At 35.6% G+C, this 26,680-nt stretch overlaps 1 protein-coding gene across 1 annotated transcript; it reads right to left on the bottom strand.

The window, feature by feature from the left end:
- Positions 1-2,973: 2,973 nt before the first annotated feature.
- Positions 2,974-26,305, bottom strand: LOC135156711 (neprilysin-1-like). Its single transcript, XM_064109717.1, has 18 exons — positions 26,299-26,305; positions 24,388-24,471; positions 23,547-23,752; positions 22,904-22,966; positions 20,669-20,791; positions 19,622-19,708; positions 18,558-18,685; positions 17,794-18,016; positions 16,405-16,503; positions 14,911-14,988; positions 13,673-13,776; positions 11,247-11,305; positions 9,850-9,901; positions 9,207-9,274; positions 8,525-8,661; positions 7,686-7,751; positions 6,739-6,914; positions 2,974-6,239 (listed from the first exon to the last, which is right to left on the bottom strand). Exons 1-18 carry the CDS (start codon positions 26,303-26,305, stop codon positions 6,140-6,142), a joined length of 1,860 nt encoding a protein of 619 aa, XP_063965787.1. The 3' UTR covers positions 2,974-6,139.
- Between the last annotated feature and the right edge of the window lie 375 nt (positions 26,306-26,680).

The raw sequence follows: 26,680 nt of genomic DNA, 5'->3' as shown, positions 1-26,680 counted from the left end.
AAACTGAAAATGGGACATTTACATTCACCTATTTCATCATGAAAATATGGGTTTTTGCTACAGAAATGATGCGAGCGCGAAGCGCGAGCTAAAATTTTTTATATTCCAATCTGAAAAGCGGACATTTTGAGCACGATTTTAAATAAAGAACGAGTTGTGTATCTCAATCTCGCTTGCTGAACATTACAATCTTTTTTTTTTTTGGTGTATCCGGAATTATTGGGGGGGCAAAGTGGTATGTTTGCCCCCCCCCAATATTTTCATTGGTGGGGCGATCGACCCCCCTGCCCCCCCCCCCCCAGGATCGACGCCTCTGGAACTACAAATGTTTGTGAAAACGGGGGTCCTTGGAACGGGTCGCCTGCGTGCGAGTGCGTATGCATCCCTATGGAACGTGCATGCAGCTAGCCCGGCGGCACGACTGACGGGCGCGCTAGCGCAGAGGCGATGGTCGGACAGCGAGCTGCGGCCGCTTTTCACCAAAATTGCGACCGGAACGGCGTACCGGAAAATATGCGAAGCCCTGGAGCGGATTTTTTTTCTTCTTTTTTCTCGAGAAGAAGAAAATGCTATGCTTTGGAGCGGCAATCTTTGTTCTTTTTCTCAATAAGACAAAAATGCTATGCCTCGGAACGGAAATTTGAGTGTAAATGGGGGTCCCCTCCGCGGCACATACCCACTATGCATTATATACTGAGTGCCCCCCCCCCCCCGGGGTGTCCCCCCTCCCACAGTAGGGACAATTTTTGAAAATCTGTGTGTGAAAATGGCGTTTTCTTGCATCTAAAACACCACTCTTTTTGGTATAGAGGTCGTTGCCAAATTAACCCCCATGAAAATGTGTAAAATTAAGTTGCATTTTCCTGCAATGTAAGGCCAGTTAACAACACAGATACAAAGAATTGGGGACCTTGGAATAAGCACTGTTAGCCTAATACTTTTATTATGAACAGCTTGTCACTGATACTCACTGGCAAATCTCAGTCAAATATGATGGACTGGCAGAAGAGACGCCTTGGATGTTTCTGTACAAATCCCTGAACTATGACTCTGTGACATTTGTTCGCCCACCCCCCCCCCCTCCCCCAAAAAGAAATAATAATAATAATAATAATAATAATAATAATAAATGAAATAAATACATAGAAATAGAATAAAATAAAATTACAAGTTTAGAAAAAAAGATAAGATTTAAAAAAATGGTCCCCGGATTTTTTTTTTTTGGGGGGGTTGCAACCCCCCCAACCCCCCCTCTAGATCCGCTTCTGGTATTTAGTTCGAAGAAGACAATCTCAGGAGAAAAGAAATCGTAAAATGCAGCATAGAATATCTATCTGAAAAGATAATTCCCTATCAAATGCGCGCAACCTACTTTGAAGTGAACTGATAATGACGGTTTATCAATTACATTGCTCCCCATAGAGTATACCATCATGAGCCTGACTACGAAGATGAAAGATGCACCGAATTCAATTTGGTCTAAATTTAAAACAAGATCGTTATGACTAACTACTGCGTTTTTCGCTGTATGCAGAAAGGTGTAAGTTAAATTTTTGATGGGAGCTATAGAGGAATGGTTTAATGCTTTCTGTGATGATGGTAATTATGAAGATAATGGTGTGGGTGATGATGATGTTGATTACGGAAATTATAATGATGGTTTTATTGGCGGTACATGTAACATGTTTGGATAAGTATACACATATGCCCTATGATTAGTTAAAATTTACCTTCATTTTTAAAAATAATTTTTGTCATAATATTCATCATTACCATCATCATCGTCATCATCACTATCGCCATATCATTACTGACATCAGAACTATCGTCACCAACATCATCATCAACATCATCACCATTACCATCACCTTTGTCATCTCCACCATCATCACCACCACCATCATCGATCATCATCATCATCATCAACATCATCATCATCATCAACATCATTATCATCTTCATCATCATCATCAGCAGCAGCAAAATCACCATTGTCATCATCATCATCATCATCATCATTATGATCATCATCATCATCTTCATCATAATCATCATCATCAACATCATCATCACCATCTTCATCATCTTCATCATCCTCATAATCATCATCATCATCATCACCATCATCACCATCATCACCATCATCAACATCATCAACATCATCATCATCATCATTACAACCACCAATATCATCAATTAGAACGCAAACACTATCATGTTACCATCACGGTATCAACTTTCTACATTATATAACGATGACATACATTGACTGTTCTTTGTCAACAAAGAGTGCAATTAACGTGTAAATATGATTCCAAACTATACACACGAGGAAACAGGTGGGTCCACAGGTCGATACGAAGTCCATAATCTTAGTATCACTTAAGTCAGATTATTCGGTATTAGAGATGCCTCTAGGTTATTAAAAACCATAGCTTTGAAGAAATAAAACATGGAGGCTGATATCTGCGAGATCAGCACCATCATTAAGAAAACATTGAATTATTTGGTGCTTTATTTCTATTATTCTTTTGCTGTTATGATTATTTTTCATGCATTTACTAATTCATATTTTGTTCTTTTCTGTCCTGTTTAGAGTAGAGGGGGTGGGGAGGGGTGTTAAGTTTTGCTTATTATGATTAGGCCTATGTACTTCCCATTGAGCCGATTGCAATCATTGTTTGATGATTTTGACATCCCATTCCGCCTCTCCCTCCCCCCTTTCCCCCTCTCTCCCCCCTTTTTTTTCTCTCTCATACTTTCTCTGTACCTCTCGCTCCTTCGTCGTCTCTAGCACTAGAAACACACACACACACATACCTCTCTGTCCATCTTATTTCTTTATTCTCTCAATCTTCATCTCTCCCTCCCCCTCTGTATCTGTCTCCCTCTCTCCTAAATACATTTAAGATTAAGGATCGTAATTACGAAACAAATATGACAAATGAATTGAAAACATCAACACAAATCATATCGATACTGGTATTAAATAATTTTATTTCAGTTTGCAAAACTACACTTAAATTATACACCCTGCTAGGAACGCAATATACAATTGGCAAAATACATCATGCTATTTATTAAAACGCGCTTGGTATATATAATTCAAATGCATATGACAAAGTACAAAATTCTCACAGATAATACAAAGATCGCTATACCAAATACGTACTAGACATTTATGTACACATTTCATCATGATGACATACATGACAAGTTTTAAGATGCAACATGTAAACACACATAATCAATACTTAAAAAGTGATTCATATTTTTAAACATGAACGTAATATAAATATATACAAACATAGGAACATGGACCCGGTTTCATAAAACTTGTCCTCAATTATCGATGCTGATGATCAATCTAATGAAACAAACAATGGAAATCTTGAATTTCGTCAATTTACAGCATCTTATAACGTATTTGATATAACAAGTTTGATTAAACCGGGCCACGATCCCTGTGCGTTTGAGATATTTGAACAAAATTATTTAAGATGATATCATTTATACAATTTAGTGCTTTTATCATACAGCCATATATAATAACATGATATGAAATATACATTAATAATCTTTGTTTCAGAAACAAGCGTGTGTAATAAGTTTCATACAACATGCACATTTATATATACAATTTAATTGTAATCTCTAAATTCCTTAGATTGACATTGATTGCCATCAGCGACCATTTTAAAGTCGGATTTAATTTTTCAATCTAATACATTTAGCATTCATTCTTATTTGATTGAAACTTTCGATCCAATTTTGGCTTTGTCCCTGACCATAATCTATTAGATTGACTTTCAATGTACGGAATTTAGAGAGTAATTGTTTGAAACTGCCAACGCCAGTCAAGGCCCTTTTGACTGTAAGACTACAAAGTTATAAGCAAAACGTTTAAAAGTCAATACATATCTGATAAGAAATATTGAAGTTATTAAATGTTATATATAAAAACTGTTTCACGGCAATAACGTATAACTTTGAAATGAAATAATTTACTTTTCGTCTAATTTTGATGAAACTTCCACTGTTTTGTTAATCCGGTTTTGCTCTATATTTATGTCTAAACCACACAATTTCCAGCCTTAAGTACCCCCAAGGCAAGGTTTAATGCATAAATATACACTTTTCTGGACAAAATTCTGACCGGTTAAATATCACACATAGCTAGGGAGGTGTGAGTGTGAAATTGGCTAATGATTACTTTACCAGTAGACCTAAACGCTGTAAATAAGAATACAAACTAAATATAAATAAAGATTTGTATTCATATGGACAATACAAAGATAACTTCCTCCATGTACTAGCGTATGACGTAATAACATTACATTTCCTTTTGATTGAAATCTGCAGTAGTTTTTTTGTTCATACATCTGCAATAAAAATATTCATTCCCTCGTACATGTTGTATGAGGATGAGATACTTAACAGATTATTGGAGGAATTCTACCATGACTCAAACTTTGTTTTGCTTGTAAGATCTAAAGAGAACATCTGTCATTCTAGAGCAGTTTAGGCCGAGTGACCTTTTTTTCTTTCTTATTCTTGGCCACAGATTATTGCGCCCTCTAGTTTTTGTGGCGCTACCACTCATAAAGAATCGCAGTCGACCACATTTAAATATTCCTGCTACGTACCCATTGTCTCGAGCTTATGATTTTTTTTCGAAAAAAAATTACGCCATGGCTTAGATCGAACAGACATATATTAAATGCACTATAAATTAATCAATAGAATGGAATATTATAATAGGCCTACGTGTGGTACACGATATATAAAAAGTATTCCAATCAGTTAAATACAGTAACAGTTTCTATGAACAACCCGAAACGTATAATCATGTCTATACAGATTCCAAGATCTCCATCAATTAAGATACTGTAGATGATATACAATGTCCGGCTCTCACCTCGTTCAATCTAATAGATATCTTATAGTTCGTTATTAATAACTATGGCACGCATCTTTTTATCATGGTATATCAACTAGGATTTAAGCTTTTCATAAGAGAGTACGGTATGACATAGCTAATGTAAGCTATAATGCTATCGCAAGGTCTGCACTTAGACAAGAAGTCAACCAACGCGACAATGAATTTTGGACAACATTTAAACAAAAAATGAAATCAGGAACAACTATGACACCAGGCTAAAACATGTAAAGATATTGCAGGTGTTGTTTTTCAATTTGCCAACAGACGTTATTTATTTTTTTATTTATAATACATTAATTTTACTCGTTTATATAATGCCTTACATCTACTTTATCTACTTTATCAAATTGTGATGTTTAATATATTTTAGCATAGTGCTTGTTTGTTACATGTACTTTGTATTAAAAAGACTCTCGACGGCCGATGTTTCTGCGACGTTAACGACAATGAAGATTGAAACTTTACCATTTACGCATTAAACAACTTATTCTGATGAGCGTCAAAATGATTTAATAGTCACCGGTCGCGCGTAAAAATCATACTAAACGCACGAAAATCTCTCCGAAACACCATCATGTTTAATGACAATGAAATATTGAAATGCTTCTTTTAGCCCCTTTCACAATTGGTGGTGCGGCTGCTTATAACCGTTGCGATTCTGTGCAACATATATTGTGACCAAATGATCGCAAATGATCGTACGAGCTATTGTGAAAACCCCTTTACCGACACTGATAGGAATAAAGAACATAATTAGGATGAGTTACTAGAATGTTCGTACGATGCTCCTGAGCCAATGCTCAAACCACTAAATTCGTTTACGTTGCATCATAATGGTATACTATTTTGGAATTCTCCAAAATCGTCGCCAACACAAAATGGATGATTTCAAGTCCGGCGTTGGCCTTGGTGTTGGTGTTGAAATCTGGATTGCTTCTCCAATCTCCAAAACTTATTCGGAGTTTGTGAAACTGATCCAGATCACATTATTGACATCTCAACAACTAGGGAGTGACTTTTCGGGACCATCTTCATTTTGTGTTTGGTGTTATAATTGTGTAAAAACTGACCTAACACCAAGACCAAAAGGTCAACACTTAACTTGAAATCACCCAATGTGTTATTTTTGTTTTGGCACGTCTGATAGTCCGGACGAAACGATAGTAGATATACTTGACGGTGTAAAGTTGTTATTCTTCACCACATGGAACATTTCTTTTTGGGATTCATGGGAGAGCCGACGGGGCATTTGTATGCCTCGGCAAATGACGGAGAGTTGGTGATTGCTCCTCGTACCCTGGAAGAGAGAGAGGGTAAAACAAAAAGGCTACATTTATACGAGTAGGCGATGCTTCTTTAGTGTGACAGAAAGTACCCTAACAATTTCAAAGAATAATCAAACGTTGTTATAAAGAAGATTCATGCCACATTATCAATGACCATTTTGTTGGCGTAAATATAATACAAAATCATTAATATCAAGGTATTCGTACCACTCTATATTTGCGAAAATAATCATTTCATAACACATACAAAAAGTGAAATCGGTTGTTTAAATATTGAAAAATTGTCAAATGGGGTATTTGTCCAGAAGAAAATGTATGTTTAGGAGTCCGATTAGACCTTGAGATTAAGAACTACCATGGTAGTGATCATATCGAAATCAATGGGTATTTCGAGATCAGTATACCCACCCAAACCAATCCCACACAATCAGACTCTTACACCCCTCACACAACCCTGTGATGACAGAGGGCGCCCTCTTCCGCTAAAAACAATGAACTGGTAATAATTACCTAAAATACTGAGGTGGATGGATGCTAGATGCAAGGATTTGTTTGAGTGCCTCTGGCCTGTACAAGCTACACCAGATCTGACCGAAGTTGAGAAAGAAGAGCTGATCGTTGGTAAGACCTAGTCCAGGTAATTGGGGCTCTTCCTCTCCTCGTCTTCCCACCCATCTCCTGTATGCCTGCATAGGACCCATTTAATTATGGTTACAGTCCGTTATCCTGGAGTATTATCTTTATTATGAGTGTGACACTATACAAACTATTCTTTCCAATGTTATATCATCAACCAGCAATGGTCCAAACCATTCACTTCTTCGTAGAAGGATCTATGTCCACAAAGATCTGGACCTCGTTGCATAAAAGTTACTGATATGGAAACTTACTATCCAAGGGAGATATCCACATTGTCCCTGGTTTAACTGTTCACTGTAAAAACGGTGGTGTTAAAACTGACACCAGTTGGTGTTAATAGAGAACCACACCCTGAGGTGTTAAAGTACACCCTGGAGATTGAACATAACACCAAAGAGTGTAAATGTAACAACCAAAGGTGTTAAATTAACACTGTCAATTTAACACCGATGTAAAATAACTGGTATAACTGGTATGTACAAAAGTTAACACCACAGTTTTTGCTGTGTTTAATCGGCTACGGAGCACCGTTGCCCTGGCAGTTACCATTGGAAGGCAAAGCAAACATAGGAGTATTTGCAAAGGGCTTTCTTAAATATCTGACATTCTATCATAGATTATGTTAGATCCACTAGAATATCTGATATTATATTGTATTTTGGACATGAAAAGGAGGAAGGGTAATTGCTCGAAAATATTTTCAATTATAGCTTCTTTATGACAACGAATTGCTCCGGACCTGCTGGAAACAGAAAATTTATTTACACACAAAGTCTATAGGAATCGGATATGTCAGTAGATAATGGATTCAATCTCACCTCGTAGGATTGTTTTAGACCTCCATTATCAGCGATGATCTCACCCTGCGTCAATGAGCCATCAAGCTACAAGCCAAAAGATAATGATTATGGCGTAAGAACTATGGGAGCTGTTTTGAGTGATTTCATTCGATGTAGATGTTAGATGGTGTAGACCACCTTATTCTGTTTCATCAAGGTTGTCAGAACTGGCTAAAAACCATTCTGCCACTTTAAATGTTAAGAGACCAGTGTTTCTATCAAAACCGAGTAAGCTGACTAAAAATTGATTGAAATTGACAATGACTTAGTCAGTACTGACAATTTTCATGAAACACCCCTACATGTGGACTATAATTTATTGCCTAATTTATTCATTAATGCTAATTCCTAAGACAATACATGTTTCCTGTGATAATTTACATGTGAATGTAAACATTTTTGAAAGAAGCGTTATGATTACACGTCAGGAAATGTTACGTTTGACACTTAGTACTCCTAGTCTTCTTAAAGCCACACACAGGCCTACCTTTAAAAAAACATTCATGTATCTTAATCAAATTAAAACCAAAGTTTGAAAAACAACACAATATGCAGGAAAAAAATCAAATCTTTTCGTCTTCAATCAATCTTGGTGCGCTTTTAAAAGTGATGCCTGAGAATCATGAATTTTTCAAAAGTCCCCGAAACAGAAATAACCTTCCTTAAAGATGTTTGGTAACCTAATATCAAATTTAAATTTCAAAGGTTCTGGATAAGCTGGAAAAGATCGGAGTTAAACGAGACCTTCTCTCCCTATAAACACTTTGACAATATCTGTATTTTTAGGTGTTCCTTTTTATAGTAAGGGTTTTGCTTACATGTATCCTCTTGCCATCGACTTCCGTGCTGAAGTTTGAGTATTGGTCGATCAAACACTGTTTCTTTTCATTAAATGCTTCAATCGATCCAGATGAGAACCAAGTACGTAAGGTACCTTCCCTGTCAAATAATCGACCTACAAAAGTAAGAAAGAAATAATAATAACGATAACGGATAGTGTATTTGGAAATGCTATATGTACCTATACAGTACTAAACAGAAAGGTGTTTGATTTACGTACAGTACGTGCTATGACCAAGTTAAACCCGCAGTGAAATCAAGAGATCTACGGAAAAAACGTACACGCATTTTAAGAATTTAGACATTTTTATTTTGGATATAGACGGCAATAACTTAAGATGCACCAAAATTACCAAAAATGTGTAAATTACAGACTTTATTAGGAAATTATAGCTATGTTTTTTTATAATTTGACCTGCCCCCTCCCCGATACTATGAATAAATGTATAAAACAGCTGTTCTATTCTAACTATTTGGTATATTCATTGTACCACTATGTTATCGTTTATTTCTTATGGACTATTCTTAGTTGTTTAATCCTCATAGTTTACCATGTATACTGTTCGTTGCTTATGCGAATTTCAGGATATAAATAGATTGAACTGAATTTAAATTTTCACACGACAAATGTTAACAATAAAATAAACATAAACACTTTACCTGTATTATCAAAACCATGTGTCATTTCATGTCCGATCACCATACCGATACCACCATAATTCATAGCTCTGTAAAAAAACAGTTTTACAAAAATGGGAAATCACGATCACAAATGTATAAGATTGATAAATTATGTATATGTTTTTTAGGTTCACGGAGCTGTTCATTGTTCTATAATGGAGAAGAAAACTGATCCAATCATTTTCTTCCCGTATACAGTTACGAATGATTTAAGTAACAGATCATCTGATTAATCGAACCTTTACTGTTAAAGATTCCGGTTATCCGTAGTTAATCCCCTATTTTGACCGAGATTATGTTAAACCTAAGTTCAGAATACAGGCCTTTATAAGTCTAAAATTTACCACTAGAGATAATTAGAAAAATCTTCTGTCGATGACATCGCTGAAGAAATTAAAGGGTCGTTTTTAAACCTTTGGTTAGTAATGGCAATACAATCAGCTTTTACAATTTGAATACTAAATTTTGTTTTTCTAAATTCACATACTATATTCTATATACATAATATATATATACTACGAACAATATTTGAGAAAATTCGAATATTACACAAGAAAATGAGACATTGCTTTGATCTGCACAAAGTTTTAATGACAAATAATTTATGAAAGCGAAAACTCACTTCAAATTGTGTCTAAAGTAGAATGGAGGTTGTAATATTCCAGCAGGAAAATCTGAAAAAAGATTAATATTTAATTGTAGATTAAAAATATTAATTTTCTATTGAAACAATATAGCCCCCCCCCCCCCACCTTAGTGGGAAATACACATAAAAGATATACAACTAGTGTAATGATTTTTACCAAGTGAACGTAAACCGAAATACTATCCGACAAATAGGCCTTTCACCGTACTGTTATCTTGATCACTAAGCTCAATTATTTTGACTCTAAACTGGGTTCCAAAAGAGACTGATCAAACTTTAAAGGGCCACTGCACAAATCTCAATCAGTCAAAATGAACAATATTTTTACACAGGCTAGCTTCAATAACTTTTACTAAGCACATGGCAATGATTAAGAGTTTGGTTCAATCACCGAGAGACTATAGCCCCTCTCATCAATTGGTTTCAGAATCCAAAATCAAAAAATGGCAAGAGAAAGACCAATGAAAATGAGATAAAATTAAACAAAACTTCCCAGTTTATCGCACGTATTGTTCAGTCATGTTTAAGTGATTGGCTAAATCACAAAGAAGGTATAGGAAGTTTAAATCAAAATTTCAAAGGAGTGGAACAATCACACATCCACAACCAGATCCCGGGTTATGTCCAGGTAAGCGAGGGATAATCAAAACACAGTGTTTGTCTGTGTGCGGCTTAGTGAGGTACACATTGATACACATCGTGTTCAGAATATTCTCCGTTTGCTAGGATGTCTCCAGGGGGGGGGGGGGGAGTTGTGCAGGCTGTGTAATTGTTCCAGTCACTTAAAATTTTGAAGTTAGTTTTCAGTAGCTTCTTTGAGCTTGAGCCATCACTGAAACATGTCCAGTTAGGACATGTGTAATAAACTGGGAATTTCGTTTAATCCCATCTTATTTCCATCTTTCTTTTGCTACTTTGTGAATTTGGATTCTGAAATCAATTGATGTGAGGGGCTATAGCCTCTTTGTGATTGAACCAGTCTCTTAATTATTGACATGTTCTTGAATTGAAGCGAGCCTGTGTTAAAATACTGTTCATTTGGACATAGTGGAATTTGTGCAGTGCCTTTGTAAAGTTTGATCAGTTTTTTTTGGAACCCAGTTTCCTTCAAGCAAACATGCATTTCTTATATTCATATCATTATCCGAATCAGATTATTACTTGTATGGTCAATGTCATTATCGTTGCTACTAATATTTCAAACACCACAATCGTTGTTATTATCATTGCTACTATTATAACCTATTTTATCATCATTGTTATTTGTTATTATTATCGAAATGACTATTATCAATATTGTTATTCTATTTATCAATTTAATTACATACATCATTACGATCATATTTCTTATTATCATAGCAATTACTACTTACACATTCTATTGTAGTTATTTAGGTAGTACGCGTTAACCGTTACCGGTGACTCCAAATCTCTGTAGTAATGAGGGGGCAAGAGAATATAATTCAAGTTCATTGAAATCACATTATTTCGAGGTTCGTTTATCACATTGAAATTCCAATCGCGCTTCGCGCTCGCTTTGTCATTTTAACAAAATACAATACGAATGAAAGGTGCTTGAAATTATATATTTTACTAAAACCTATTTCTGCTCGCACTTCATGCTTTCTTTATGTTCTTTTACATATCCTGGCACATGGTAACAAAATATATGTTCAAAATATTAAATTTTCTTTGGAAAATTAAATGGAACATATCGGACGTTACAATAAAGATCTTGATTACTGGCAAGGAAATATAAACTTTGAAAGCAAATGCAGAGATTGTTATTATATTGTCTTCATTAAAATATCATTATATATTTCTATCATCATTTTATCTAACAATAGCAATCAGTTTTATATTACCACTTTAATTTACTTTTTGTATTGTTATTATAATCATACACTTATCATTTTAGGCATATTTTTTATTTACTTATTCATTTATTTCACTATTTTATTATAATCATTGTCGTGTACTGTATTAAGTTTTTATAGTTCCATCATATGTTGTCATTATTATTTTTGTTGTATATTGTAAAATGACGTCAGAACCGGCGATCGTTGAGAAAGATTTGAATTTAACATTTGAGGGCGTCTTGCTTGTTTGCATCGTCGTCATGGGAATGTGATATTTGCTCAAAATTGCAGTGTAACTTCATTTGATTTCGTGACACAAGCCCAATGACGTAAGTAAAGTTACTTTTTATCTTAAAGTTTATTAATTATATTATCGTTTAAGCTGAGTGGCATGATGAAATATGGTTTGTAAGTACTGCAATTAATGTGTCAAAGTTATGTCGTGAATTAGTTGTTCACATGGAACATTACATACAGGTACACATGAATGTAATGACGCAGTGTACAGTTGTATGTGGTTAGTCGCGTGAAGCAACGTGAATGAGGCGCCTTCGAGCTCGCGATGAATGCATTGTCATTTACATAAGAATATAAGACATATGTCCTAGAAGTAGAAGGATGTCAAGGTCATTTAGGGTTGTTGATTTGTTTTTATTTTGAAATCGGGTACTACAGGAATAACATTGATATCTGATATATTTTTGCTCAAGTCAGTTCACGCAACCATTGCTTAATAATTGGTTATACTGTATCAAATTGCCAATTGAACGGCATTGTATTCATGTACACCAACCTAACTAATACTGTCATTCTTCGGTAATGTGTAAAGTTCACCGTATCAGACGACACAATTATTATTCATTTATCTATTCATTCTATTTTCTTTATTTTATTCATTCATTCCGTATGTTCTATTATTTTCATTTCTATTTCATTTCATTGCATTTTATCTTGATTATTTTTTATTATCATACTTAGCCTAGAGGACTCTGTGATCATATTTTTTAATGATTTTGATATTGTCATTTGCTCATGGAGCCTAGACAAGGTAGCCTATGCCACTGTGGAAAAGATAATAGTCCAGAAGGGAATTCCCTTCATATTTGACATTAGAACTAGTGGTCAATATATAGACCAAAATATTATTAAATTGCATACATTTATACACCTAATGCGTATAAAGGTATGACAGTTTCACCCCCATAGTAAGAAAAATTAGTTTTCTTACCAGACCGATGTCATGTATTATCCATATTGTAAATACTGCAATACAATAGGCCCGACCCTTGCACCCGCTTCGATATGACGTACACGTACGTAGCGGCATTACGAAGTGCCGTTTTGAAGAAAAATACATAGACTAAAATATTTTTTATCAAATAATAAAATTCAAATATTGATTGTAAATAACTATTATTATAACAATTATTTACAATCAATATTTACATTTTATCATTTAATACAAAAAAATTTAATCTATGAATTTTTCTTCAAAACGGCAATAGGGTCAGGTCTATTGTATTGCAGTGTTTACAATATGGATACATGACATCGGTTTGGTAAGAAAACTCGAATTTTTCTTGTTTTCTTGTTTTTTTTTTTTTGTTTTTTTTTTTTGGGGGGGGGGGGTAGGAACTATCATACCTTTATACGCATTAGGTGTATAAAGGTATGCAATTTAATAAAATTTGGCCTATGTATGGACCACTAGTTCTAATGTCAAATATGAAGGGAATTCCCTTCTGGACTATTATCTTCTCCACAGTGGCATAGGCTGCCTTGTCTAGGCTCCGTGAGCAAATGACAATATCAAAATCATAAAAAAAAATTGATCACTGAGTCCTCTAGGCTATATCATATTTATAATTATCATTATTATTACTAATATCATCATTTTTTTAATTCTTTTTTTTTTTTTGGGGGGGGGGGAGAATACTTACTCTCGTCCATCAAATTTTGTTTTACGTTGGGCCACCATTTGTCTGGCTCCATTTTTCCATAGCTCCACAATATTCTCAAAGTGATTGTGTCTGGTAATGTTCACCTGCGAAAATGGGGAAGAAAAAGGCTGTGTAAATGAAGTCATATTTTATTGAAATTAAAATATCACCGAAACGCATATTATGTTTGTCTTGGTAACTAGTATCAAGTAGCAACGGATGATAATTAAAAATGTCCGTTCACCTCTGATTTAGATTGTCATTATAATTGATTTTTTAAATATATTTGAAAGAAAACAAAACATTTGTTTTTCTCTTGGAGGGGGAGGGTGGTGAAGGGGGGGGGGCGATATAGAAATATAAAAAAATCAATAAATATGATAATAATCGAAATCACTACATGGATCACTACACCGAGCGTGATACCATAGTACGTCCCGTTTAGGACGGGCGTATAAAAATAGAAGATCGTTTACACCTTTATAGTTACTATACAAGGCAAACACGAATCTGGATGATTCATTAACTTTATTTTATATCTATCTTTCAGGAAGGTCCAAGCATGGCGATCTAAGCAAATTGTATGCTGGATAATGGATCCAAAAGTTTTCAGGTAGGGCCCCACTTACGCAGCTTTTTATTGCCCTTAGTAGGCCTACCAGCTATTTTGCAACGTACTCATCAGTGTTATTATCGCTTTTCAAATTTTATGTCATTTATTTACAATAATAACAGAGTAATTCAGTTTACCATCCCAGCTTGAATAGCATGGGCTCTTACCATGAACGACTCTCATCTGACCAGCTTGTTTACCCAGAATGCAATATCGTGAATACGAGGTCATGTAATATACCAAATGAGTGCGCAAAAATACAAATGAGAAATCACGAGTTAATTAAGAAAAACATAATGAAGACATGACGACTGGTATTGTCGTACAAAGAGTATTTTCGCTCAATCGCTGATATGTTTGCGAGTGGACAATTGGGAGATATTCTAAAAATATGTAGATTGACGTCAAAGTAAGGCATGACTGCATTGCATGCATGATGTCTATTAAGTCATAATTTTGCAGCGAACTTCACCCTGTTCATTGCAAAACACCTTTTCAATTAAATTGATAAGAGAAGTGATAACTAATGAATGTTTATTAAACATGTTTCATGAAGTCAACTAAATAATCAAATTACTACACGTAGGCCGCTTTTCGAAAAAGATAGTTTAATAGCGCTACTCACATCTTTAAATTCTTTATTCACGGATTCGTTGTTTTTAAGGGTTTCATCATATCCAATAAGATCGTAGGTTGCGGTTGCCTGCAAAATACAAAATGATGAGAAAGGCATCGGCTAAATACATAAAGTAATACTCATTGTCAATCTTTGATTGTATTGTACGACCCCATTTCAAAAGCTTATGGAATGTAATATTTAGAAACACAGCCGCAGTCTACGTTCTGCGGAGCTTTCGTTTTTGACGACGGGATGCTTACAACAGGTGACATCACTATCTGTTTGTACAGTCGGGAGTTATGTTTTTCGTCCAGCGAATCTATTTTTTTTTTGTAATTTATGATTTTAAGGTTGAGGACGAATCCGCGTTGACGTGTAAATAAAGTAACACGATTTGCTTCTTTTTGTTGATTTTTGCACAACGTCAATTCAAACAATTTTTTTGGGTAAAAACTGGATGACTACGGAAAGTCCAGGGGTAAAGCATGCACAGACGGTCACACAAAGTCTTAAGGAGAGTATTTGGATAACATTTAAAGGGGAATCCAGCCTTGGTCATACAATGTTGCTTTAAAGGAGAAAAATGAATAACACAAAACAGTGAAAATTGAAAGAAATCGAACAACCAATAAGTAAGTTATGGCTGCTTCAGAATTGAGATCTTTAAGACTATAATTATGTACATTTCAAATTGGCAACGGGGTAAGTAATTATGACAAGGGGCAAGGGAAACTTTCCCATAGGCCATGTACCTAATTATCAGGGATGTATGGGTTTTTCTCTAGTACTCATTCCTCTAGGATGGTAATCTAAATATAACCCAGGTCGTATATTGTTTTATGTCCTCATGCTTGAAAGAAAAAAATATAATTTGACGTAAAACTTTTGAAAAAAATGTCACTTTATGTATTAGAGCCGTTTTATGTATTAGAGTACATGGAAGACTAGTCATCGCCTTACATGATTATGAAATTACATATGCCACCGGTTTGAAGTATCCATGGATTTAGTGATTACCAATTTTACATTTTTTTTAAATTAATAACTTTCTTATTGCTTGTCCGATATTGTTCAAACTTTCACCTTTCAACTTGTCTGATTTTTCATTTCCTTTAAAAACAAGTTTTTGGGTCGGATTCCTTTTTAACTTGTGTCTTATTGACAGCACGCCCATGTACCGTAATGCGAAAGTGAATTGACTGTTTACACGAAGTGTCGTTTTTATCCTGTTTATATTTCGTCCCGTTGAATATTTCCGTGCCGAGTCTAAAGAATGACGTCAGTATGAAGGATTATGCCATGCTATCGTAAAAACATAATTAACAAGTTCACACCTATTTACCAATAATGCATATAGCATTTCCATTTATTTGAAAGCAGGATAAAAGAGTATTGTAGATTAAATGCCTTGCTCACGGGCATAGCTGCCGCGGCCGGGAATCGAACCCCGGACTTTTGCATGTATAGCCAGGGGCCTGAGACCAAATGAAATTATCGAACCTTTGCAACAGCTTCTTGTTTGGTGTCGTCATCCATCCAATCAGTGTCTTCTAAAGTATCTAATAAAACTCCCCGGATGTCGTGAACCATCATCTTGGCCTGTATTGTGCAACATAAAATAACATTGTTAATGGGTATGCACTTTCAAAAATGTTTTGACAAACCTATCTCGTTGGTTAACATACGAATCTACTAAATGTTGGTTAAAAGAAAACTGCATGTCAAACGAATGGAGATTTTTCTTAACCAAAAATAATGTACGTCGGGTAGGTTCATAAGTAAACCAACATGTTAGGTTGGTCGAAACATTTCTGAGAATGTCTGGAAAGGAGAGCACAAAGAAATAAAATAGATATTACCAGATACCTCTCATTGGACATTGCAATAAACTTTAAATCACTTCCAAAATCAAGGGTATGTCTCAAAATCGAGCGCGGGTCCTTTGGATAAATTCAAATCTGTCATTAAGTTACGTTCAATTACGACTTAATCTTCTTGTAACTCCTAATCACACTTAATTCTGAGACATGCTATTGACTTGCAGACCAAAGTTCTTGAAACACCCCTTTATGCAATATCAATCAGTTTCTATTTTTCATCAGTCGATACCGCTGCATACTACATATAAATAAATATACGTAAATATATATATTTTTTTTAATTAAAATTTTTAGAGTAATTGTATGACAAAATAGGAATATAGAATTAATACAGGAAATGGTGTCCACTGACTGACAAAACTGAGATTTGTGGCAAAATTGGGTCCCCAAAATGGTTTCTTCTGACCTCACTTTCCCCAAAAGAAGAATGCCCCTAATTGAACAAAGACAAAATGTCTTACATGCTTCAAGGAATGAGTGTTATGGAGGAAATCCTTGTTATCATCAGGTTTTGTGAAAACCTTGAATAAATATTCATAATTTCCATGTAGGATCTATGTTGTAAGTTTGATGAAAAGAAATGAAAAGAGAGGAAATAGAAAGGAGGAATAGCAAAGACCTAGACATGCTGAGAACGGGAGATGTTTCATGAAGAATTCTAGGAGTATTTTTCATCAACATATCTTAAAAGCTACTGACCATCCTTGCATCTGATGGGCCAAGAACGAATTAAATCACAAGCAATACTCTTTGTGAAAAGATCCCCATTGTGAAAAGTTCCCCAGATCATATGACAGCATAGTAAAAGAATGAAAAATGAAATTAAGTTTTGAAAGACACATTCAGGATGAGTCTTCGAAAGTCTGAACCGGTCAAAATGCGTCTTTTATACAATTGCTAAAACTTTTTCCTATCTTCGTTTTTTGAGGAAATATCTTATAGTTCATATATTATTATTACTTATAGAAGCTCCTCCAAGGTTCAGAATGTCAATGTTAAAGGGTGATACCTCTATCTTGCTTTGTTCATCAAAGTGTCTCCGGATGAACATGGCCCCGACCGCGCTACTCATCAGTCCTTTACAGCGTTTAACACAGGTCTTCCACCGAGGTTCAGCAGCCCTGTCGCCGTCCACCACTTTCCGGTACTCCAGCCGATGATAGAGTAACCTTGGGCATAAATAATCCATGCTTCTCATGGTTACCCTCCACATTAAGAAGTTTGCCACCACCCTTCAAGAAGAAGAAAAAAATACAAGTTATGATAACCAACCATGGCTATGTCTGTTGCCATGCGAGGCAAGGTACACTCATCTCTTCGGGTCGCCTTTTGCAGAACAGCCAGTAATCCTGAATCAACCTTTCACAATACAATTTCTCGTGAGATTAAGTGTCATTAAATTTCGTTTGGATCTGACTCTGAAGTCCTGACTCTCTTTCTTTGCTTTGCATTGTGCAAAGCTAAGATGTTTGTCGTTGGTAATCATATTGTCAACATGTTGACACATTCATCTAATTAAGGCTAATTGAATATTAGAATATATAAGAGAAAGCCAAGCTAACAAAGAATTGATTTATTACAGTCACTGGTGGTACCAACTTTTCAGATTAAGGCCCCGCCCCATATTGTCCCTCACTTTGCCTTAAAGCTCTTGAATCGGGAGTTCAAGTTGTTCTTGTCCTGTCCTATACCACACATTCTTTCGCCATCCATTTGCTCCCTCCTAAAAAAAACACAGTACAGCTAGTTTATAGGTTTTTATATTATTCCTACCTTTTCGGAGTTCTTGAAACTACATCGGCGATCTGTATTAGATAAGGCAGATTTAATGTGTTGAACTGTTCTGACTCGGTGAGAGTACCGTCGTTGAATACTAAGGAGAGATACCTAAACCAATTGATCTAAGCAGAAACAAATGGAAAAAATGATACAATGAAGCGAAAAATAAGCTAAAACCTTAAGGCCTGGTCCCACTGGCTGACGGACACAAAACGTCTTCATAACGGATACAGCGGGCAAGCAAAATTTTGGGGTGGCTCCATCCGTTTTTATCCGCTCCAGACAATGGACAAAATGGGCGAAAATGAACAGACCGTGGACGGATGCTCGATGGATATATCATATAGAGCGTATGAAAGACCTATGTGAGGAGTACACGACGGATGCATTACGTTTTCAAACGGATGGCAAGATTATTTTCCGCTTTACATCTTCTCTGCATCCGTAAGTGCAGTGGGACCGGGCCTTTTCAAATTGATTTGTCATCTTTCACCATCTTGAAGTAAAATGGTACCTAATAAGAGGAAACATTTTCTTGTTGTTCATTGATCTTGTTATTGCTTTCATTCAGCAGTGAGAATAAAGACGAACATCATGGCTATTGTTTATATTATTATTATTAGTAGTAGTAGTAGTAGTAGGAGAAGTAGTAGTAAAAGTATGATTATTTTTATTGTCACTATTATCACTATTTTTCAATATTATCATTACCATTATTATTATTCCTATATATAACACTGTAAAAAAATATTGGGGTAAAATGGTTACCACCATAAGGGTAATTATGTGTCCAACAAATTTTGGGTAGTATTTTACCCACTGCGGGAAGCATATTGTTCAGTAAGGTTAACAACTAAGCAGCAATTACCTTAGAATGGACAAAAATTCATCACACTGGATGAATAAAAATGCCCAGAAGAAATGCCCAATGCTGGTTGGACACATAATTACCATCATGGAGCAATTTTACCCAATATGTTTTTAGAGTGTCTTATTATCGTCATCATTATTTCAATGTTTATTATTCATTTAATAATGAAGAAAAGAACGCTACTCACTTGCGGAGCCATTCGCCCTAGGTTCTGTATCGTTGTTTTGTTGTATATCTCCAGGTAATTCCTTCTCTGTGCTTTTGGTAACGAGGCCTAAATGACCCCCACAAATGAAAACATGCTGCATTAATTAGCCCCAGAAATACAAAGGAATAATGCATGCGAACTATAACGTTCAGGTTTAATAAAATTTGGTTGTATTCCACAAACCGATATAGACGAGGATTTTTGTTTTAAATATTGGATACAGAATATAATCAATCAATCCAGCATTTTCATTTAATAGATGCAATGCAAAATATCAAAGTAAATATAATTCCTTGCTCAACGCCAGCGGTCGTGCCGGGAATCGAACTTGGGTCTACATTGTTGTCAGGCGAGTAAGGCCATTCGGCCACGACACCTTTCTTTTTGTTATGTTATTACATGAAATCATAATTGTTTCATTTTTTCATACATGTCTAAATGATGTATCTCCATTGTGATGAAATAAGTTGCGGCAATAAATAACTAATGCACTTAATCAGTTGTCAATCCGATTGTTTTAGTTCTTGGTAGAAAGATTTTGAATAAACCTAATTTTATATAATAAAATACAAAAGAACAAGTGGTGATATGACATCATCAGCCCACCTAACTGCCTAATGAATATTCATGAAGACATGCCTCGAACTGTTTCACCAGAATAATGCAAATCTTTAAAATTCAATAACTTCTTTATTTGTTTTCCGATTTTGATCACATTTTCAGCATTTTGCTCTGTGAACTTTACTCTATTTATTAAGCTATAAAATATCTCCAGCCTGGACCATCCCTTTAAAGGTTTATTCAATAATCAAGTATTCTGCATAGCATTGCTAAAGTGTTAAATCACAGTGATACACCGTAATCTGGGTCATTGATGAAAACCAGCGTTTTGCTGATCTTTTGTACGTGAACAAATATATGATTTAGAATAAATAAATAATGATAATGTTTCTAGATTATGATAATTTAGTTATCTAACACTACTACACATCAAAGTTTATATGAAATCAACAATTTCTGGCTCACATTGGCAATTTCTCTCTCGAAGTCGTAAGCTGCATTCATCTCTTGTGCGATGTAGGAGTCATTCAGCTTCGGTCTTAGTTCCTTCACGATTGATATCATGTAGGCTATGTAGGCAGTCACCGGCTATACCACCAAAAAGAAAAAAGAAGGTAAAAAGAGAAAGAGATATATATATATAAATTATGAAAATGGCTTGTACGTGTATGTTTACTACAATACCCGATATTACACCGTAATACAACAAACAAATGGTACTGTAATGATTGTCGAATATTTAACAATTACATATAAAATAAACTGAAATGATGCATACTATATGAATGCAGCTTTTATTGTAGATGTATTTTCATGATTCGCAATATTTCCAAAATACATAATGAAAGTCCCTTCATATACTTTCTAATAATGTCTAAAGAGATATTTTTTTCTGTTCAAAGTATTTTTTCTTATCTTGACCATTTTCTGGTGGGTGTTTCAAAAGCTGTTCGTCAGTTAAGAGTGCCTTTAAGAACGACCAGTGATCCTTTCTTACGCGCTAAATAATCACCAATGAACATTTAATGGTGGATATCATTTACCAAAAAGAAAGAATCAACAGTCGTTCTTAAAGTCACTCTTAAATTACGAACAGCTTTATGAAACGGTCCTCCGTTCTTTATAAGCGAACAATTGGGATGCCGGAAATGAAGAATGCACACGCTCGCATAATTTGCCTTGAATTTAGCGAAGCTGAAATTTATTGGTTTTCTTTTTTGTGTGGTTCTTACGAACTGGCTATACACACTTCCGGAATAAGTGCGAGCTTATCAAATTATAAATATACAAATGTAGGAATTCGTTATTTTATTTATTTATTTGTTTTGCATCGTTTGGAAACATGTTCATGTTTTTGTAAAAACACATTTGTATCACATAAAGACACGCTGATAAACATGCCTCATTTTATTACAGGTACTATTTCAGAATGCATATAGAAAAAATATATAAAAAGAGACAGAGGGGGGGGGGGGAGAGACAGCACAAGATATTGTACGATGTGACCAGAGGATTGGACACTACATACAGATGCATCAGTCACCGATATTTGGCGGGAATAAGGTTGTTTTATGAGAATGATAGAATAAGAAAGAGCGCGTGCGCGAGGAGAGAGAGAGACAAAAAGTGGAAGACAGAAATGATTAGAAAAGGGTGGGGACTAGCATGTTCTGTGATTAACCATTAAAAAATGAAATGTTTGATATGGAGTAGGTAAGGGAGATGTTTTGCTCTGCGACGAGCGGAGTGATTAAGAACAAAGAAAATGTATTGTCAAATGCACTTCATGACAAAGGAAAAGCAAAACGTCTTTATCGAAAATTGGTAAATCAAAACAGCAGTTTCGTCCTTAACTCTGGACAAATGACGTATTTGGAATTTCTCGTTAGCTCCGAAACTTAAAGGAGAATGAAACCCTTGAAACCAGCTGAATCCATATCAAAGAGACAAATCAAAGAAACATATTGTTGAAAGTTTGAGGAAGATTGAATGAATAATAAGAAAGTTATTAGCATTTGAATATTGAGGTCACTAATGCCATGTAGATCCTCCCATTGGCAATGCGACCAAGATCTGTGATGTCACACACGTACAACTCCCTCATTACTTTAGTACTTATTTCACTTATATTCTCACTTTTATAGAGTCTATCACAAAGTGAGGTGTTCTCTTTATGAAAGGACAAGTACAGAGTTTTCACAACATTATATCATTGATGAATCGTTTGTCATATGATTAGAATGAGCAAAAAGAGATGTTTTGGGGTATATTTTCAGTGTCCAAAAGGGGAGAGTTGTTCATCTGTGACATCATAGATCTTGGTCGCATTGACAATTGGAGGATCTCCATAGCATTAGTGATCTTGACATTCAAATGCTCATAACTCTTCTATTGCTAGTCCTATTTTACTCAAACTTTTGTTGATCTTATTCTTTGATTTTTCTGCTTTCACAAAAGCTAACTTGCTCCAAGAGTTTCATTCTCCTTTAAGACAAAACTGCTGTTCCAGTTCACCAATTATCGACAAAGCCCTCCTCAGTACAATTGTTCTGTTCTTGACCTCTCCGTAGGTCATGGAGCAAAAACTCGTCATCGCACCTTCGCAATAGATTCCCTACACCTAATCATTATAACATTATATACATGGCAAACCTGGCAAATTAAGCAAGACATAAAATATTGGGAAAGTATCACACTTACCCTATCAGATTTATCTCTGAGGAAGTCTTCCCTTGATTTCATTCCAAGATCAGGCTGATCTAGCTGTCATAAAGCAATATTTAATATCATTTGTTATACCACAGGTTTTCGACAAATTGCTCCTGTTAGATACGTCAAAATCCGAGAATAGAAATTTGAAAACTTTCGAGTGGACAAGAAACATGATTATTGACATTTACCATTCCATTTCTCTTCTATACAGATGGTTTAAAGGATGGACACACGCGCACCATATTGGACTGTCTACCAAAGATGCCATCTTGTCAATGGCAACATCAGCAGCATCCAACAGAACAACGGAGCACAAACCCCTACAGGATAAGGGTTACGCTTTGAGGAGAGTGACCCTTGAGGTTCAACAATCAAGGTAATGAGCTTTAAAAGATCTAGTTTTGACATTTCATTATCATACCTTTTAACTGACTGAAATTAGGTGACACTGTGGTGATAATTATGACATTTAATAATGAGACCCATGGTTAGTGTTGTATTACATTTTTTAATAGTTTGGCATGATTAACAAAATTTATCTAACGTTTCGCTTTAACAATGCAAAGTAGCATATAAAATGAATGTCATCCAAATTGGGGAAAAAAAATAATTGTGACGGTTATTTACTTACGAAAATTAGCGTCTGGCTCGACTCTGTGACATCCTTCATTAATTGATGTTTAAACAGGTAATTTGTGTTGTGGAATTGCCGAATTCGGGCAAGAACTTCTTCAAGAATCCAGTTTTCCTCGTCGAAAGTGTCACTGACAATTGGCCATCCTCCAAGATCATCAACAAACTGTATGAGCGGCTCCACGTCCCTCCTGATAACAGCAGCTGTAAGACGGTATGATTGACATGAAAAAAAAAATGAAATGAAAATCCATAATTTATTGTTCGAAATAGACATGAAATGAAATGAACATGTAAGATATATTGTTAAAGATCATAAACCATTGGAGTTATTTCGCATTTTACTTTTTTAAACTTTAAGGGGCCAAATTTTACTCAAGTCCCTCTCCCACCATACTCGCGAGATCACCTGTCGTGTCTTCTCCGCGTGTGATGTTACAAGGAAATAGGTATGCTTAAGGGTCAAAGTCGGGGAATACTCCTTAACAAATATTGAAATATGGGGTGTTTTAGCATTATATTTAAGAAATATTTTGCTTGAGAGGAGTCTTCTTCGACCAATCCTTACGGGGGAATTTCTAAAATCTGTCTTTCTATTACTTTTGATTAGATTATGATTTTACTGGCATTTACTGTAGGAGGTAAAAAAACGTCACCGATTACCAACCAAGATATACAGGGTATTTGTAATGATCCTTAACAGCAAAGGCGTACGTTGACCACCCGTGTGTTATAGAGGGATGCTATTTCACTATGATATGAAGGGCAAACAACAATATTGATCACTGAACCGATTGGTGAACTTGGTCCCAGTTATAATAGTGATTGTGCTAACTTACCTTCGTCTATGCAGGCTTCATATAAATGTTTTACTTTAGACTCTGCTTCGTTTTCTGTTGCTACAGAGGGTTCTTCCAATATACCTGATTGGTGAGAGTTTAGTCGAGAAAAAATATATCGAGTCATTTAATACTTCTAGTAGAAACAAATTAATGAAGAGTCATGAATACCAAATAATTGTTTTATCTGAAGATTTTGCGTTCAAGTAGAGCAATACAATGTTAGTCAGTATTTTTGCTAACACACATTTGGGTTCATCCGATAATTTTATTTTCTACAAATAGCACAATTTTCTGGTAATTACATTATGTACCACATCATGAAAACAGGTAGATTATTGCTGGAACGAACGTGTTTAGATGAGATTGCAGACATGTATATATATATGTTTTTAATTTCAGATCAAGTGTGTGTGTGGGGGGGGGGGTTCAGGCGCGTATCCAGGAATTCGCACCCCTGGGGGCCCGACCTGATTTTGGCGCCCCTGTGTACTTTTCAAAAATGGCGCCCGCCCTCCCCGCCAGACAAACATAGGTGCCTTTTCTTTCATAAATTTAGGAAATTCAGACCTGAAAAGGGTCATTCTAAGGCTTGTTTTGAGGAATTCACTAAGACCATACGTATTTCACTAACCAAATGATGCGAGCGAGAAGCGCGAGCTGAAATTTTTTGATATTCAGATCAGAAAAAAACATTTTAAGGACTGATTCTAGGAATTCATGGAGAGCAGACATATCTCACAAATCCACTAATGCGAACGTAACCACGGAAAGGAAATGTTCTATATTATTAAGACCTTAAAATGGGGCAATCATTTTAAGTAGTCATGAAAAAGAAGCATACTATTGTAAAAGCAATAAAGCAATAATAACTCGAAGTGCGAGGAAATATATTTGGTGTATATTGACTTGAAAACGGGAGGTTTTAGTACAACATGATTATATATCTCGTTAAACAGACAATGCGAGCACCAGGAACGATGAAGACATAGGCCCTGAGCAAATTAAGTTTCATAAAGTTATGAAAAAAATGTTTCTTATGTAATATTATAATTATAATATAACATTATAATGAACAATAATTTCTTCTTTCCCACTACGTTTCTCTTCCTTTTCTGCGTTTTTTTTTTGGTCAGCCGAGGGGGGGGGGCACGTGCCTCCATGTCCCCCAGTAGTTACGCCACTGTTCAGGAATATTATTGATAACCTCTCGGAAATGATGCAATCTCGAAGGTAATTGACCCAATCTCATCAGTGGCGTAGCTAGGGCTTATTCAGCAGCAGTGGGGGGGGGGGGGGGGGGGAGGGGGCTAGTAAACTTTTGTAGGGGTACCAAGATAACTTTGTTTTGGGGATAATCTTGCAGACTGAAGTTAATAAAATATTACTTTTATTCTAAAAACATGATGAGGTATCTCACAAGGCCTACATCAAATAATACAAGCATGGGCGTCGCTAGGCCTTTTCCACGGGTGGGGGGGGGGGGGATGGAGGCCCTTGACTGCCGACAGATTTCGGTACCGATTACCGACGACCATAAATTTGGAAGTGTTCCACGTTCTCATCAGTCACATTTTCTTTCGCCATATATGTAGGAGACAGCTTTAGCTTTCGTCAAATGGAGGGGGCGGAAAAAATAGTTCCATTCACATTTTCCCCGATCGGCCGCCAAAATAAAATTTTTATGTATTTTGTCTCGCCTACATTGAGCGAGACTGAACATCCTGCCTTGGTTTTAGGTCACATGACCAAGGTCAAAGGTCATTTAGGGTCAATGAACTTAGAGCATGATGGGGGAATCAATATCGAAATCTTAACCAAGGTTAAGTTTTTGAAATGCCATAACTTAATAAAGTATATGAATCTAGTTCATGAGACTTACACGTACATGTAAGGGTAATTTAGTATTACTAGACATCCTGCCTGAGTGTCAGGTCACATGACTAAGGTAAAATGAGCTTTGGGCATGTTGGGGGTATCTGTTGAATTTCCATCCTAACTTTGAATGTTTATGGAACTAGTTCATAAAACTTGGATATAAAATTATTCAAGTATCACTGAACATCCTGTGTAAGTTTCAGATCACATGACATAGATCAACGGTCATTTAGGGTCAATGAACTTTGGCCATGTTAGGGGTATATGTTGAATTACCATCATAACTTTGGAAGTTTATGGATTTAGTTAATAAAACTTGGACATAAGGGTATTCAGGTATCACTGAACATCATGCGCGAGTTTTAGTCACATGAGCAAGGTCGAAAGTTACAGTGACTCATGAATAGAATATATA

The sequence above is a fragment of the Lytechinus pictus genome, chromosome 14 (assembly GCF_037042905.1).
Source record: "Lytechinus pictus isolate F3 Inbred chromosome 14, Lp3.0, whole genome shotgun sequence".
Taxonomy (NCBI): domain Eukaryota; kingdom Metazoa; phylum Echinodermata; class Echinoidea; order Temnopleuroida; family Toxopneustidae; genus Lytechinus; species Lytechinus pictus.
This window is presented reverse-complemented; position numbering and strand designations above follow the sequence as displayed.

Excerpts from the sequence above, each read along its gene's own strand:
- LOC135156711 (XM_064109717.1), bottom strand. Across the intron at positions 23,753-24,387 it reads TGAAGCCTGCATAGACGAAG|CTGCTGTTATCAGGAGGGAC; the intron begins GTAAGTTAGCAC and ends ACCGTCTTACAG. Across the intron at positions 9,902-11,246 it reads AAATAACTACAATAGAATGT|ATTTTCCTGCTGGAATATTA; the intron begins GTAAGTAGTAAT and ends ATCTTTTTTCAG.